The 18,674-nt window shown below is 34.8% G+C and overlaps 1 protein-coding gene across 1 annotated transcript in view; it reads left to right on the forward strand.

The window, feature by feature from the left end:
• LOC111052502 (ectopic P granules protein 5 homolog) overlaps nt 1–18,674 on the forward strand; it is a 117,723-nt gene that overhangs the window by 74,796 nt on the left and 24,253 nt on the right. The window contains 7 exon segments of the mRNA XM_039435062.1: nt 1,979–2,166; nt 2,487–2,734; nt 3,879–4,081; nt 6,606–6,789; nt 14,100–14,318; nt 15,454–15,614; nt 16,197–16,376. Coding sequence (XP_039290996.1) covers nt 1,979–2,166; nt 2,487–2,734; nt 3,879–4,081; nt 6,606–6,789; nt 14,100–14,318; nt 15,454–15,614; nt 16,197–16,376 — 1,383 coding nt within the window.

Genomic DNA, 18,674 nt, shown 5'->3' on the forward strand with positions numbered 1-18,674 from the left:
TAACACTGCTGGATTTTTCTTATGGGGTTTCATAAACGATATGGTGTACGTACTTCCTTTGCCAGTCACTCTACCTGAACTTAGAGCAAGGATTTGCGCTGCTGTTGAGCAAGTTACACCCGAAATGCTAGTGCGAGTCTGGGAAGAGATCGACTATTGGTGGGATGTTTGCAGGATAACCAACGGAAGTCACATAGAACATCTTTAGTTTAAGGTAACAAAACTTGAAGTGTTTTCCTTTGAAACAACACCAAAACCAGCTCTGTACCTTGTTTAATAAGATTTCTATGAATTTTCAAAGTAAACCCCCAGTTTTTCGTAAGTCGGTTAACTTTTAATCACGATTAAATGCTGTACTTTAATCGAGATTAGTGCTAACTGATGCATTTTGGTTTCACAAAACAGAAATTTCAAGCGATAACGCCTATTAAACTAACCGGCATAAACAATTTTTTATTCTGATTAGTTGGCACCATTTTAACCGCGATTAGTTGAAACGAGGAAAATTTGGTTGCACAAAGGTAAAAATAGAAAAATAACGCTGGTTAAACTAATCGACGTAAAAGATTTTTAACAGGCCATTCACGGGGAATTAAATTAAGACTAGCTGTCTTCCAATTAGTTTTTGGTAAAAAAACTAAAAAATTTAAAGTATGGGCTAAATATATGAATGAATTTCATTCATTAATAAAATAGAGAAGTGTATTTAGCTGATATTAGTATTCAAAATTAGATTTTGATTTTTGAGGTTAGTTTTGTTGTATTTTGTTGTTAGTTTCATACGATCTGTTGTATGTTAGCAGCATAGCACTTCAAGTTTCAAGTTTCAAGTTTTTATTGGGCCAGTTGAACATAGAAGTTACATATAGCCAAGTCACAATTCACATTGAAGAAACATACAATAAATTGCACAGGTACAATACATACAATAGACAATAATAAATAAAATAAAACAGATCAGTAAAAGCAAATTTACAATTAGATCAGATAATTTAGTCTCCTGTACTTGGGTATCAATAGACAAAAAAAAGCATTATATTAAATTGACTAGGGTGTTGTGATCAGCAGCAATGAATTCCTCTACTGAGTAAAATTGATTCACAATCAACCAGGATCTAAGTACTTGGAGAAAACGTTTATTCGGCAAGGATCTAACTTGAGTTGGTAGCAAGTTATGGAATTTGTAGCCTATCACAGGGTAGCTCGACTTGGACTTTTCAAGTCTACATCTTGGTATATATATACTCTCACGGTTTCTTGTGAAGTGACTGTGAATGTCATTGCTCTTTGGTAGCCTATCCTGCATCTGATGTATATCCTTCAAACATTGATAGATAAACTCATTAATGACGGATAGAATGCCATTTTTAGAAAGAAGGGGCTTAACACTGGCGATAGACAGAGCATTTTCATGGCGCATGTGCGCATGCCTCTGTATTGAATGGTCAAATTCACTGCTTCAATAACATAACCTCATTTTTACCTTAAAGCATACTTATCATTATCAGTTTTCTATTATGTAAATATTCTCTCTTATTAGAATTGAAATCAAATTAATTTTTTCTTTGTCTAATAATATTGGACCATAATATGGCATATATTATGGTATGGGAGATCATATTATGATCTCGTTTGTTTATATTTTTTTCAGTTTCAAATTCACCGCTTCAATAACGTAACCTTAATTATTTTGTCAGTTATATTACAGTGTTGCCGGACTGTGAAAACCGTTAAAATCTTGGTTAGTTAACCGGTAAACTTAATCGGAATTAAAAACTAACCGATCTTGGTGGAACAGAAATGAATCCGTAAAACTAACGCTGATTTGTTAATCGACATTAATGTCCATTTTTAACAGACGGACGTGCAACTGGCCCTAAGTTTATTATTAAGGGTACTAGTTATTTCTATAATAATTAAACAATTAAAGTAGCCCTATTAAGATAATTTTTTATAAATTTCAATATTTCTTATCCAGGTATTCAGGAAACACCTGTGTCAACTGATGATGTTCGATTTCCCGGAGCATTACGGGGAAGTGATCACGCTGACTCTGGAACAGAGCGAGACACAGTCCATCGCGCCAGACGTGTGGTATGAGTTGTTGGGAAGCCCTGTCCTGCTATCGGTTCAGACCAAACATGACCATGGCTCATATGAAGGAAGGTCTTTGCAAATTCGCCACTGAACAGAGGATTCTATCGCATAATGAGGTTAGTTTTACTCACGGTATGTAGAAGCAGATTAACACTATGTATTTCTTATTCATTCACATTTATTTTGTTTCATTCGCCTTTATTATTGATGATTATTATTTTTAATTATCAACTTTGAAATATCTTTTACAATTTCTTTGTAATATTTACCTATTTTTCACCCTGACTTTCTTATTTTGTACAATTTGTAGTTTGGGGAAAAATGAAACATTATTTATTGTTTGATATACTTTTTGAATATATTTATTCGCGTTAATTAATCATCATAAGCTCAATTCAAGTGGCAACTGATGAGCATCTATCTATTCATCATCATCATCATCATCAGTGGCGCTACAACCCGCAACAGGTCTTGGCCTCCTCCAGTATTCGCCTCCATTCGTCTCTGTCTTCCGCCCTCGCTTTCCAACCTCTGGCTCCAATCACTTGTGCGTCCTTGTCAACACCGTCCATCCAGCGCAGTCTTGGCCTTCCTGGTCTTCGCCTCCCTTCCATCCTGTACAGCATGAGTCTCCTTGGTGGGTAGGTCTCATCTGCCCGAATAAGGTGGCCAGCCCATCGCAGTCTACCAATTTTTATCATTTTGACCACATCAGGCTCACAATATACTTGGTAGAGCTCCTCATTCTTCCTTCTCCGCCAGGTCTCATCCACTTTTATCCCACCACAGATGCTTCGCAGTACCCTCCTCTCAAAAACTTTGAGTTGGCTCTCGTCTTTTTTGACAGTGTCCATGTTTCACTGCCATACATGAGTACTGGCAGGATTAGCGAACGATATATTTTAAACTTTGTGGCTCTGCTCAGCACTTTGTTTTTTATATACTTGGAGAGACCATAGAAGCATCTGCTGGACAGGAGAATTCTCCTTTCCACCTCCTTTGTTGTTTCATTTTTACCATCGACGAGGGAGCCCAGGTATACAAAATCATCTTTAACCTCAAAACAGTTATCATTCATCTGAAGCCTCTCCCCGATGTTGTGGTTCGTTGATGTGATCATGACCTTTGCTTTGTTTTCATTTATGTGAAGGCCCATTTGCAATGCTGCATTTTTAATATTTTTAAAGGCTTCCTTCATATCATTCACCGATCTTCCAATGATATCAATGTCGTCTGCGTACGCGAGAATTTGGGTTGATTTATAAAAAATATTCCCTTCAGTGTTGACTTTTGACTCACGAATGACTTTTTCTAAAGCTATATTAAATAACAAACATGAAAGAGCATCTCCTTGTCTCAGCCCTGCCTCCATCTCAAAAGGCTCCGACAGATGGTTTTGTATCTTCACCCGGCATACAACTTTAGACAAGGATGCTTTTGTAAGGTTGATGAGCTTCCTTGGGAATTGAAATTCATCCATGGCTTCGAATAGCCTTACTCTCAGGATACTGTCATAGGCCGCGGTGAAATCCAAGAAGAGGTGGGAGGTTCCTATTTTATATTCATGAGCGTTCTCTAGAATCTGTCGCAGCGAGAATATTTGATCTATTGTAGAGCATCCGGAGCGGAATCCTGTCTGATACTTCCCTACACACCTTTCTGCTAACGGTTTGAGCCTAGCAAACAGAATGTTTGAAAATACTTTGTACCCAGTGTTGAGAAGGGTTATGCCCCTATAATTCTTACATTCCATTTGATCCCCTTTTTTATGTATCGGGCAGATAAGTCCTACTGTCCAGTCCTCAGGCATCCGCTCTGTCACCCACACCTTATGGATCACTTTTTGCAGTTGTTCAGCAAGGTGATCTCCAGCATCTTTCAGAAGTTCTGCTGGGATTCCATCTTCTCCTGGTGCCTTGTTTCTATTCAACTTCTCCACTGCCAATTGGACCTCCCGCACCGATGGAGGGGGTTGTTCTGCCAGGTCGGTGTTGATAGTTACCTCTTCATCCGCCTTTCCAGTGGAATTGCAGGATGGTACAGTTCTTCAAAGTGCTCCTTCCATCTTCGCAAAACTTTCCCCGGCTCACTCAGCAGTTCACCATCCTTTGCTCTGCACAAAGTTGTTCTTGGCATGAAACCCTTTCTTCCAATATTAACTTTGTTGTAAAACTTTCTTGTTTCATTCCTATCTCTTGCAGCTTCTAGGATCTCCAGCTCTTTCTTCTCCCATTCTTTCTTCTTTTTCTTATGTATCCTCTTTCCAGCTCTTCTCATAGCTCTATACTGTTCGGCTGTACTCCTTGTCCCTCGACTCTGCTGCATCTTCTTATAGGCTGTGTTCTTTTTGTTTGTTGCCTCTTGGCATTCGTAGTCAAACCATGTTTTGGTCTGTTCTTGCCTTTCCACTCCTATAACATCTTCTGCAATCCTTTCCAGTTCATCCCTTAGGCTTCTCCACATCCCAGATGGATCTTCATCCTCTTCAACTCGCAGATTATCCCGGACACAGTCTTTGAATTTCTGAGAAGAGTCCTCCTCTTTCAAGGCACCAACATTGAACTTCTTGCGTCTGAGATTCTGAATCTATCTATTAGTTTATTTTAATATTAATCATGGCAAACTTAGCTTTATATAGCACTTGAGTTATAACAGTAATAACACTTAAGTTAACAGTATATATGTAACTGGTAACTCTTAAGTTACCTAAATATATTTTGGTCAAGTTAGCCTACACTATTGCATTTACTGTGTTGAATAAACAAATATTATTTATTATAATTCTAGGCAGTTCTATAGTAAATTATATATTAAAGAACATATTAGTGTGCTCCAAATATTCGTACTTTGTCATACATTTATTGTGAATTATAATATAATGCGTTGTAAATTTCACATGCTATGTAAACTTATGACACCATAAAGAAGTTTAAAAATAAAAATCATCCATTTCAATGTTTATTTATATATTTATTCAATCATGCACAATTAAAACACTTATTTGAGAAGGCACAACAAGCTTATGCCCCAAACTGTCTCTTTCCAAATTTATACTACAGTCCAACTCAAAATCTAGGTCAAGCTACCATCACTCAACAAGTTTAGACGAATTTTATAGGATATTCCACCAGTTTGATACAATATATACAGAGTGGCCTATAGTCAGTTGACACGCTGTTCTGTTGTTAACTTTATATTAATTGTTTATCGAATAACAATGAACACACTATGACGAATAACCATCAAACATAACCTCAAACTAAACTGTGGTAAACAAAACTAAACAGCTGTGGTTTGGTTTGTAAAAACAGCTGACCTTAAAAATTTCTAGTGTCAACCGACTTATGGCACTACCTCCGTAAACAAAGCCATAGTGCATTCTGGTGACGTCAGCACCGGTAGGGCTCCTACACCAATAAAAATGTGTTGATTTCAGCTGATCTATATCAGCTAGTGTTTTATTGGTGTAGGATCCCTACCTGTGCTGACGTTACCATCAACCAAAGTTTGTAGACAGAAGGTTGGTCACTCATCTATAGTATTTAAGTTGACAAGCAATTGGATTGGGGGAACTGCAGCCGTGACGTAGGCTGTAGTACAGAGTAGGCAGAATATCGCATTCTTGAAAATCATACGGTATAGTCAAATTATAAAACACCAACATTTTCTGACATGCAAGCTTTCTGTTTCTGCTTTACAATAATTATCAAAACATTTAGATAATACAAGCATTTTGCCATTTAAAAGCAAAAGCCCCACCTCCTAACCTTCCCTTTCAAACCCTTAAGGTTTTTACATCTTCTAGGTCGTGTTTATATTTTGTAGTTTGGCTGTACATCAGCTAGTGAATTTCGGGGATGAGATATATTGATTCTCGTAGAACATGTACTCGATACCAGCATATTGTGTTCAGTGCATTTATATGAATGAAATGCATCTGATTTATTGGGATCGGTTTATTGTAATGCATTGGTTTATCAAGATTTTTTTATTGGTTAATCTGAAATTATAATAGTATAACGTTCTCTACTAACGCTTTTCCAGCTTATTAATTTTTTCGTGTCACGTTTTTAGATTCTTGAAAAACTTTCAACTTCATTTTATTCATACAAGTTGAAAGAACTTGAAATATTACCAACATCATTAGAATCGGTGATTCATTCGCTATAAGTATGGAATTTTACAGTTCCAGTTCAATCTTGAGGAGATTAAACGAAGATGTATTTGAGCGATTAAACTGCATGCTCAGTGTGGCTACTCCACATTCTTACTACACGTGACGTCATGCTGGCGTTCCCCCCACCACTTGGAATCTTACACCTGTGAGTGATCAACCTTCTGTCTACTAACGTTGACCATCAACCATATGTCATGCACTATGGCTTTGATTACGGAGGTAGTGCTTATGGGCCACTCTGTATAATCCTGTCATGTTCTCTGTAATAATATTCTTATCGGTTATCAAATATTGCTGCAAATATCATTTATGATTCCTTTTTTAATGATAGATTCGAGATACTGTTCTGCTACTTGGTAACCATTTCATGAAGGAGCGCCTGCAGTATGGATTGTACGGTCTCTACCCAAAGTACAGAGACTACATAGATCCGTTCTGCACATTACTCGGTTTGGTTGGTCACGGTCTGATCGCCAGTCGACTGTTGGCTGATCGGGGTTCGCTTGGTGATAAATGTGAGTTCAGTCAATTCATTTAACTTTTTATTAGGTACAGGATGTTTCAGGAAATTTTGAAAGTTAAATAATTTCAAGAAAAACAAATATTTAAATAACTGTTTTTCATATCATTTAATAGTAAAAAGAATGCCATTTTAGAATAAATACAGTAACATTTATTTTTTGAAGATGTAATCTTGCAGGTATGCTCTTTTTCTACGGAAATATTTTTGTAGTCTCTTCGTCACATAATCCATGGTTTGACGTAACATAACAACTGGAATTTCTAAAATCGCTTCTCGAATATTGGCTTTCAATTCTTCCGTTGTTGCAGGTCGACTAAGGAACACTTTGCTTTTAAGGTGACCCCATAAAAATAAATCAAACGCTGTCAAATGAGGGGATCTGGGAGGCCATGGAATGTTACCATTTCTCAAAATTACAAATGTTACAATTTCTCAAAATTACACGTTCCCCAAACAATTGGTGTACAGCTACCATTGATATTCGTGCAGTGTGTGATGTAGTGAATCCATGATAACTAAATGGCAATGTTTTGTTGACAGGCTAGCATATGTTATTCAGTAGTAGCAATCGCCCACGGCTACCAACACAACTTTCAAAAATTTCCGGTTGAATCACTCTGTATACAGGGTAATTCATAATTATGGTAAAATAATTTAATACGTGATAGTAGAGGTGAAAATAAGAAAAAAGTTCTTATAAACATATATCCATAAACGCTTCATTAGCGAGCTATACAGGGTGAAAGATTTCGCCCGGAATTCAGTTCCTCTGGTGAAATACACCGATGCTGAATTGTTTGGGGACTAGTTTTTGAAAAACCTATGCTGGATTCATATGGAAAAAATATCTGAAAAATTGAATAAAACTAGTCTGGAATCTGTACTGTGAGTAGTTTTTGAGAAAAAAGTTGAAATATGCAAAAAATCTAAGTAGAAAACACAGACTTCTACGTTTGATGCCCAATAACTTTCTTTAATGTCCAGTAAACAAATAATTTTTCGCAATAAAAATTGTAGAGAATTTAATTCTGAAAAAATGATGTAAGCTGTGTAAACTAAATTTAAATAAAAGTTGGATAAAATGTATTCTTATGTAGTACATCACACCACAAAATTTGCTGTTTTATGAGGAGAGAACTAATAACTCATAGGTTGTAGCTGATTGCAAATAGAACATTGATTTTAAGAACTGCTGTTCCAAAACAGCTTATTTATTTTGTTTTAAATAAAAAAATATTTAAAAGAAATTATCAGCTGAAAATTATTTTCAGAAATATTTTAGCTCACTGTTAAACAAAAAAACAAACTGTAAGTTAGGCCTACTGTAGCCGCGCTGTGTTTTTTGTTTAACCTATTAACCAGTTATTTGTAACCATTTCACTTTGCTTTTAAGTTGAGTGTTAACTTTTCAAAAAATGGCAGGTAATTTTAGACATTATTCATACTCCGAATTAGCTGACATGCATTTAATGTATGGAATGGGACACTACTGTAATAGTACTGAAGCAAGACGTTTGTATCAAGAGAACTTTCCTAACCGAGTATGTCCAAGTTCAAGGTTTTTTGCCACTATTCATCAACGTCTGTCTGAGACAGATTCTTTGATATCCAAAGAGCACATTTATGCAGGCAGACCCCGATCTACTATGACTGTTGAGTTAGAAGAACAAGTTCTTAATGAAATTTATGAACATCCCGTGAAGAACACAAGAGAATTGTCAGTGCAGTTTAATGTCGATCAATCTATTATTTGGAGGATACTAAAAGAGCAACAATTACATCCATACCACCTCCAGAAAGTTCATACTCTATTGCCACGAGACTGTATTCCCCATGCTGGTATTTGCCGATGGTTTTTAGTAAAACTTGTTTACCCAAACTTTTTAACAACCGTTTTATTTACCGACGAGGCACACTTTACAAGAACAGCTATCGTTAACGTCCACAACTAACATATTTGGGCAGCTGAGAATCCTCATGCCATCAATCCCAATCTTCCACAACATCAGTTTTCAGTAAACATTTGGGCAGGAATCATAGGAGATCATCTACTTCTGTTCGAGCTTCCTTCCACACTTAATGGCATAATCTACTAGTCTTTTGGTATAAGTTTAATGTCATTTAGATATGCTACTTTCATATAAAAAAACTTTTCATAAAAACCGAATATTTTATTTGCAATCAGCTACAACTTATGAGTTATTAGTCTTCTCCTCATAAAACAGCAAATTTTTGTGGTGTAATGTACTACATAAGAATACATTTTATCCAACTTTTATTCAAATTTAGTTTACACAGCTTACATCATTCTTTTCAGAATTAAATTCTCTACAATTTTTATTGCGAAAAATTATTTGTTTACTGGTCATTAAAGAAAGTTATTGGGCATCAAACGTAGAAGTCTGTGTTTTTATACTTGAATTTTTTGCATATTTCAACTTTTTTCTCAAAAACTACTCACACTACAGCTTCCAGACTAGTTTTATTCAGTTTTTCAGATTTTTTTTCGGCTCATGCATGATCTAACGCGAACTTACACGTATAGGCATTCATTGTGATCACACCCGTAGGTGCGATCACCAATTAAATTCACCGTATGTACAGTCAGTCCCAGACTGTAGCTTAGCCTATCGACGTAGGGCCACTAGACTACAATAAAACTCGTTCAGAAACATCAAACATTTTTGAAAATGTATCTTTCCATAAACAACAGATTCTCTTTTGTATCTTCTCAAAAGCAACGTGTTGCACCCTAAAGGATACACAAGGAGCTTTAATGTATATTTCCATCATAAACAACAGATTCTCTTTTGTATATTCTCAAAAGCAAAGTGTTGCATCCGAAAACATACTCAAGGAGATTCAATGTATCTTTCCATAAGCAACAGATTCTCTTTTGTATCTTCTCAAAAGCAACGTGTTGCACCCTAAAGGATACACAAGGAGCTTTAATGTATATTTCCATCATAAACAACAGATTCTCTTTTGTATCTTCTCAAAAGCAACGTGTTGCACCCTAAAGGATACACAAGGAGCTTTAATGTATATTTCCATCATAAACAACAGATTCTCTTTTGTATATTCTCAAAAGCAAAGTGTTGCACCCTAAAGAATACACAAGGAGCTTTAATGTATATTTCCATCATAAACAACAGATTCTCTTTTGTATCTTCTCAAAAGCAACGTGTTGCATCCGAAAAGATACACAAGGAGCTTTTTGGATCTACGTCCTTTTAGCGCAAAACATCTTATCAGCTGACATTCGTTCAACATGCTCTTTTCATTGTTGGTGATACGTTGCAACTCTCTCATTCATTAAGAATCTCTGTTTGTTGAGATATTTCTTCAATGAAGCTCTTTAGGGAGCTTCCTCCATCTAGGGATCTAGAGTCTCTGAAGCCTGATGTTTTTGCAATACCGTCAATATTACTTCGCGAACCATACCTTGTATTTATTATGCTGTTTCAAAGCACTACCTCTGTAAACAAAGCCATAGTTCATTCTGGTGACGTCAGCACACCAATAAAAATTTGTTTATTTCAGCTGATCTATATCAGCTAGTGTTTTTATTGGTGTAGGAGCCCCACCTGTGCTGACGTCACCAGAATGCACTATGGCTTTGTTTACGGAGGTTGTGTTCAAAGCAAGGTTTATAAATACAGATCATGACACAATCCCGTGATGCATTGCAAAATCGCCATTTTATGGGGTTCTAGTTCACCAATTTCCAAATTTATCAGCTGTTATCATTATAGATTGAACAATATGATGTGTTATATTGTTCAAGGGATATTGCTTGGCTTTGAATTGTAAAATAGATTAATCCAACTAGGAACTGAATTGTTGATTTTTAGATTTAATATTGATCGGGAACTTGAAATTCTTTTCGAAGTTGGCATCGCATATTACTGTCTTGTCCCTGTGCCGGGCACTCTCTTTAATTCAGGCCTTTTCCCAAGTTATACTAGTAAATTTAATACGCAATAGACTAGAGCCATTATTGTAAGTGAGTTAGCGAAATAAATTATTTTCTCTCTCTATTATGAACGGCCATGACTTCGAGTTTCCCATGATAGATATTTAAAAATTGTGGCTCCGAGTCGTCGAGGAATGTAGATTATGGAATTATCTCTAAAACTTAGCCTTCTTGTCGCGACATAAAATGCGATAAGTTGGAAAACAGCAAGCATTGAAATTATAACAAACTACCGATTTTGCAGTTACTATTTGGTCCAAAGGCTGTAGAAGCCACGCGACGATTGGTCAAATTGATTCCATTCGCCCAATAGGAGACCTGTTTCTAAATACAGTAGTGGGGATTCCCCAGTCGAGAGACCAGATTACGTTCCGGAGGACACTTTGCTAGGAGCACTACGAGAGTAAAGATGTAGTCACTATGTTTCCCCCTTTTTGGGCAGGTTTATAAGTTTATTTCAGTAGTTAATGTAGGAGCTAGTTTTATTTTTTATTAATGTTTAAATTTACTAGTAGTGCCATGTCCTGAAAGGTTTAATTGTGTTTCTTCATCATGTACGAATAATTGTTTCTTCAAATAACCGCTAAGGTACGTAAACTAAGGTTAAAATATAATTTAGGGAAATTAATTAAGTGAAACTTCAATCAAAAGATTTTATCAACAAGCCTGTTATTTTTCAAGTTAATAATATTGATTGAGAATAATCCTTTTGATTTTATTAGTGATGGAAGATACTTATAATTTTTTTCTACAGAAGTATAGAAAGTTTTCAGTTACGTTACATTTGAGTTATTGTTTCTGGAGATATATTATCGTAGAGTATTGCTGAAAGTCAGGAAGATAGCCTTTAAATTGGAATGAAACTTTTAAGATTATGTTCATATTGAGTTTATGACATTTTTTAATTTATATTTTTCAGACTCTGTTTTCTTATGTCATTAAGGCTGTCGAATGATTTAGTAAATTTTTTATGATAGAAATCTTAATAGACGAAGAAGAAAGTTTTTCTTTTCCAGGAAATTAATATTAATGAATGTTCAAATTTTAATACAATTTAAATTATTTTCTATGTGTCTACTAATTTTATTTAATTAAAGGTAAAAATTCCACAAGATGAATCTTATAAGGCAAACATTATCTTTCCTTAAAGTGAAATTTTCAATATTTTTTTCTTTTATTGTGTTATAAAGTGTCTTGTTTTATTAGGTGATAAATTCATAATTTCAGTTGATACTAGTTTTTGGACTTGTATTGTAGGTAAATCAAATCATAAACTCTGGAATGTTCATTTTTAATTAAGGTTCTGAGCAGTTTTGGGCGAATGCCCGTTATTTACACTTGGATTGCGTCCTATAGTTCATAAATAATAAATAAAATAAATGTTGGCTGGCGCACAAGTTTCCAACAATACTAGCCGAGCTACTATATGAAAAATTATATTGATTTCGCAAACCAAACGAAAAATATCATATAAGTTAGCATCATTTCAATTTGAATTATTTGTGAAGAAAGATCCATTAATTCTGATAAAAAGAATCAGTAGTTTAAAGATAAAAATCTATATAAAATGAGGATTCAAAGAATGAAGAATTTAATTAATTGTAATCAATAGATAACTCCTGTTTTAGCTTTTGATGAATTGTAGGAAGAGTTAGAAATTAATGCTGTAATACATTTATTTACAGCGGTTCATGTGTGTCCCCAAACCAACTTCTTGTACTACCACCCCTTTGGTTCCGCAACTTTATGTAACACCGCTTCAAGACACCCGTTCAGACGACAGGTCTAGGGACGTAAGAGGACGTCGCCGTCAAGCCAAATTCAACCGGTAAAAGCTCACCGCCAAAAACAAGGTACTGTAACCCCGACGATAAAGCAACGTACAAACCAACGAAAGTGCAGTGTAGTGAAACAAAGGTTCATTCGAGAATGTCAATCAAAAGTGGGGATTCAAAATTATTATGAAATGGGTTATATGGGTTACTATCGACGAAACTTGGGTTCAACGGGCTTTTCTTTCTTGAGTAATTTATGTTGAAGTTAATTATTTGTTATTTGATGACTGATATTGTTTGGTTTTGTGACGTATTGCTATCTAAACGGGGATAGTAATGCGCCCCCGAATCAGATGAAGAATGTCAACAAAGTAACATGAAATTGTTGTTTCTGTTGTTCGATTTTAGTTGCCAATGTTTATTGAAACTGTTTGTATTTTTCAATTATTTCAAATTGTAGTGATTTTCTATAGTATAAACCTATTAAATCAGGCATGGCAAGATTAATTGAAGTTTTCTTGACTCTAGCCCGTTCACCTGCATGAATTAGGTATAGACTCAGGTATTTTCTAGATGTGTCGGCCTATTTCTAAATTCTAAATTTTATTCAAAATTATCTTATCTATTATCTTTTAAAAAGTGCAGGCACATCCCAATGCCTTATGAATCATAATACTTGAGTTACAAAGAATATTAATAATTTTTAATAATAAATAAATGGATAATTGAAGCATTATTATTATTAAACGAAATTATAATTAAATGCTGTAAATCACCCCGAAGGCTTCTGCTACTGCAAATATTGACAACAGGGTAAACAGCTAGATGGAAATTCGATGAGCGCTACTATACAAAAATTATTTTTGTATACGGAGATTGTCAGTTTGGTGCAAGGGTAAGCATTCCTGACCGGCAATCTGGAGGTACTGGGTTCGTTTCCCGGGCTGACAAATTATTTTTGTATAGTAGCGCTCATCGAATTTCCATCTAGCTGTTTACCCTGTTGTCAATATTTGCAGTAGCAGAAGTCTTCGGGGTGATTTACAGCATTTAATTGGAATTTCGTTTAATAATAATTATTCATTAATTAGCATTTAAACAAATGCAACTTCCAATTTATTTCCATCTGTAGATAATTGAAGCATTTATTATTGAAATTTCATTATTAAAAAATTGAAAACCTGAATTCACATATTATCTGAACTAGAATATTGTTTTCAAAATGCATAATTTTGTTACGAGCAAATTGGATTAGATTGGATTTTCAAATGTACCGCCATTTAGACCCCATAAAATGGCCGCTCCATTAGGAACACGAGTGTCATGACGTGTATTTATAGACCTTGGTTCAAAGTCACGGAGAAAACGCAACAGGACGCCTACTGCAGTATATTTATTGATGTTTTATGAATCTGTAATTGTTTTGTGAAACAATACATCTGCGTTCACCTGCATAATTATAATAGTCATCCATTGTGATCACACCCTTATGTGCAATCATCAATTAAATTCATCGAATGTAACTGAATTTTTGTTGCTTGTGTGTTGCAGTGAGTGAACAGTTGTGGCCGCTTCTAGAGAGTCTATTCTCGCCGTGGCTAAACCCGTACTTCACCCGCAACCTGTCCGAGCCAACGGCTGCTTGGATCCAGCAACTGACCGACGACCGATCCGTTTTGCCGCCCTGGATTGTCACCGATGTGGCGCACGCCAACAAAATGGCCGCCATGTTCACCGAGTGCATACGATTCATGCTCGATACCTTACCAGGTCACCAATTTATTTGCAAATACAAGAAATATTTTTACAGATAAAAATAATCATTAAATTACAAAGGTTTTTAGCGTGACTGGAAAAATAAGCCTTGAGCCCCAACCACGAGTTCTAAAAATACATTAATTAATATATATTCATCATCAAAGTGAGGCATCATAATTTTCTTTTTTTGAAATGCATCTTTTCCTATAACTTGAGGTCCTTGTGTGGTATATTACGTTGATATTGCAATTTTCTGGACCTCACTATAATACAATAAAACGAAGATCCGAAGTTCCACGGCCCATTAGATCACGTGAAAACTTCGAGACAGTGAGAACTTCAATTTTGCAGTCTCCGAGACGCACGCAAAAATGCGTCAGCCCTTGGACTTACTGATCGTTCTCTGAGAAGGATTCTTCACGAAGACCTTCATCTCTATACAAAATTAATATAATTTACAAAATGGCTGTTTTGAAGGAATGCTTCCCAGAATGCCTTACCTTAATTAGAGGCGATTTACAATGGCCGGCTCGATCTCCTGATTTGCCCCCGTGCAATGAAGGTATAAAATATTAAATAAATAAATTAGATATTATTATTATTAAATTAAATGCTGTAATTCACCCCGAAGACTTCTGTTACTGCAAATATTGACAACTAGATGGAATTTCGATGAGCGCTACTATTCAAAAATTATTTGTCAGCCCGGGATTTGTTATTTCCCGGGCTGACAAATAATTCTTGAACATCGAATTTCCCTCTAGCTGTTTACCCTGTTGTCAATATTTGCAGTAGCAGAAGTCTTCGGGGTGAATACAGCATTTAATTTGGATTTTAATTTAATAATAATAATTAATTCATTAGCACTTGAATAATTGCAATATCTCAGTAATTTCCATCAATAAATTAAGTATTGTATGTAAAGTACTGTGGTTCTTAATTAAGATAAGTGAAACATATATTTATTTTAGGTTTATATTTATTGAAATTCCACCTAAATTGTAAATACTAAAATACAAAATCAAAAATCCCATCCAATTCCATCAATTGATTTTTATATCCTCAATTTTGATACTCGAGAAATACTGCAAATAATCTCTACTCTTCTTTTGATAATCTTCAAATAATTTTTTCTTTTACTTTTCAGGCTGCACAAATATTTTAAGCTTTGTTTGGCAATTTTATGTGATAAAATATGCTCATGCGTCAGTCAAGGAACACATTCTGAACTTGATGCACAGTCGCCTGCTCACACTGCCTTGGAACCGGTTCATGCCTTCGTTTCAGGATATCGATCTTATGCTAAGAGTAAGCAATTATATTATTAATATTATTATCATTTAGTTCTTTTCACTTGCAAAAAATCCAGTATAATCATAGCAGGTTATGTAGAGTAACTAAGTATAAACAGATTACTATAGCTACAAATTATTGTCAACCAAGTCAATGGTAATCCAGGAGTGAAAGTTCTTGTGAATAATTTCATGGATTTGTATAACGTACACAAATTTTAAGCATACTATTGCAGCTTTAATATAATAGAGATTTTTATCTCTTTTCTGTATAGGGCTACTTGTAATATAAATATAAAGCAAGATAAAAATGTCAGTACCCTTTTAGAAATATTTTATCACAACATGTTTCGGACATTTATGCCATTTTTGAAAATTTTTGAAAATGACTTGAATGTCCGAAACATGTTGTGATAAAATATTTCTAAAAGGGTACTGAAATTTTTATCTTTCTTTAAATTCAATTTTTTTAATTTGTTGACGTTGTCTATACATGTCGCTGTTAATGACAATTAAAAAATCTTTGATTTATTTAGAATAAATATATTGATAGACTAGAAGAATCGAATAGGTTTTGATGAATTGCTCGTTTTTTCAGGTTGTTGATCAATTCTTGCCCGATTGTCACACATTTTTGGGAGCGATTTTCATCGAAGTACATTGGTACAACCTAGTCCAGCATATCACCGCCAACTGCTCGCCTCAGGCCGCTTCGAAAGCGCACAGTGCTCTTCTGCATCTTCTAGTCAAACTTTCGAACGAACCTAACATCAGACAGGTACGCCAATAAAATATCAATACTATTCGGATTCAATTTTATTCTTGGACTGTGTCGTCACCTATGAATTTGGAAGAATAATAGTACAAGTTTATCTTATAAAAACACTTCATTCACATGGGCTCCTTTTTAAGTTAATGAAAACAATATAAAAATCTTGAAGTACCCTTTATTTCTTAAAAAAACTTTAAAATAGTTCAACAGCTAGTTTCGGCGATCACACCATCGTCAGGTTATAAAATAAAATTTTATATCAATTTTTAAATAAAAATGATTTAATTTTAATCAATCGATCAATAAAATAGTGGTTTATTTTTCACGATTATCTTATTATTTCATCTACCAATGTTATTACATCAGTTTCATATGTATCGTGAAAAATAAACCACTATTTTATTGATTGATTCATACTATAAGTACATCATCAAGATGATCGGGAGAGAAAAAATAAGGTAACCTTGTGCTATTCCTCTCCCAAATTTAGTTAAGGTTACAAATAGTTCGAAATAGGAAAAGTCTTTTATAGTGAGGTCCATGTTATAATGGCAGTGTAGGAAGATAGGAGAAAAGGGTTGCCAGATCTCAGCCTTGCCACCCAAACAGCTGATACCGGTATATCTGATGAATTTAACTGTTCATTATTGTTAAAAATGGTTAATCATATTTCATTTGTCAAGAAAATATATTTTTTAAAGATGTGATAGCAAATTTTCATGATTGAGATTGACTATTTTGTCAATTAGTTGAATTTCTACATTGTTGATAAACGATGTGGCAACATCGCAATGCGTGAAAGAGATAGCGCCATCTGCTTTGTTGAACGATAGACAAAGATGGCAATACCATTGCAAATCACTCACTGCCATTATAACGTGGACCTCACTATAGTTGTTCACATTTATATATGAAAATTATATTTCAATAATTATAATTCAGTGACTCTTATCCTACTTAATAAATGGGTTTATCACTCTGTGGAGTGGTAGTGAAAGTGGAAGGTCGTTGACGTTTACTATCAAATACTGTGTATCAATCACTATTAAATTGTTCATAAATTCTAGGAATAGTTATAAATGATGGTGACCAGCGAGTTTGAATATGAGCACGAAACCGTCTCTGTTTGAGCACCGCACTTTTTGTTTAGTTAAAAAACAACACTGTCTTTATTCGTTGTTCAACAGACAGTCTTTTCTTGTCGGCCATGTTAGAACGACTGTTTGAAGGAAGGAATCATTTGGTCACGACTAAACAACTTTCCATGTAGCGCTGTCACGTCTGTCAGCATAAAACATAGAAATAATTACAAACATGAAAAATCTGGTGGGGCGCACTCACACAACTTTCCTTGCCGTTATGAAAATTGATCACCTGACGCTAGTGTTCACGCGCATCTTAACTCTGCTATTCAAAGATCTGAGCCAGCTGGTGACAGGACAATAACGCTGGAGACACACGAGGTCTGCTATCTCTTCATAGTGAATGATTTAATAGAATCAACAGTTGCCAACAGTTTGCAATTGGATAATCACATTTTCTCGACTTTCGAGCTTATTTTTGATTTTAGGCGAAAATGTTACTGAACATCAATTGTAGAGATTTCCATGCTCAATCTTTTCCACTTGAATTTTTTTGTTTAAATTGTAGATCAATTCTTGCCCGATTGTCACACATTTTGGGAGCGATTTTCATCGAAGTACATTGGTACAACCTAGTCCAGCATATCACCGCCAACTGCTCGCCTCAGGCCGCGTCCAAAGCGCACAGTGCTCTTCTGCACCTTCTAGTCAAACTTTCGAACGAACCTAACATCAGACAGGTACGCCAATAAAATATCAATACTATTCGGATTCAATTTTATTCTTGGACTGTGTCAACACCTATGAATTTGGAAGAATAATAGTACAAGTTTATCTCATAAAAACACTTCATTCACATGGGCTCCTTTTTAAGTTAATGAAAACAATATAAAAATCTTGAAGTACCCTTTTTTTTTAAAAAAAAACTTTAAAATAGTTCAACATCTAGTTTCGGCGATCACACCATCGTCAGGTAATAAAATAAAATTTTATATCAATTTTTAAATTAAAATGATTCAATTTTAATCAATCGATCAATAAAATAGTGGTTTATTTTTCACGATTATCTTATTATTTCATCTACCAATGTTATTACATCAGTTTTATTTGTATCGTGAAAAATAAACCACTATTTTATTGATTGATTGATTCATACAATAAGTAAATCATCAAGATGATCGGGAGAGAAAAAATAAGGTAACCTTGTGCTATTCCTCTCCCA

This window comes from Nilaparvata lugens, chromosome 8 (genome assembly GCF_014356525.2).
Source record: "Nilaparvata lugens isolate BPH chromosome 8, ASM1435652v1, whole genome shotgun sequence".
NCBI classification, from domain to species: domain Eukaryota; kingdom Metazoa; phylum Arthropoda; class Insecta; order Hemiptera; family Delphacidae; genus Nilaparvata; species Nilaparvata lugens.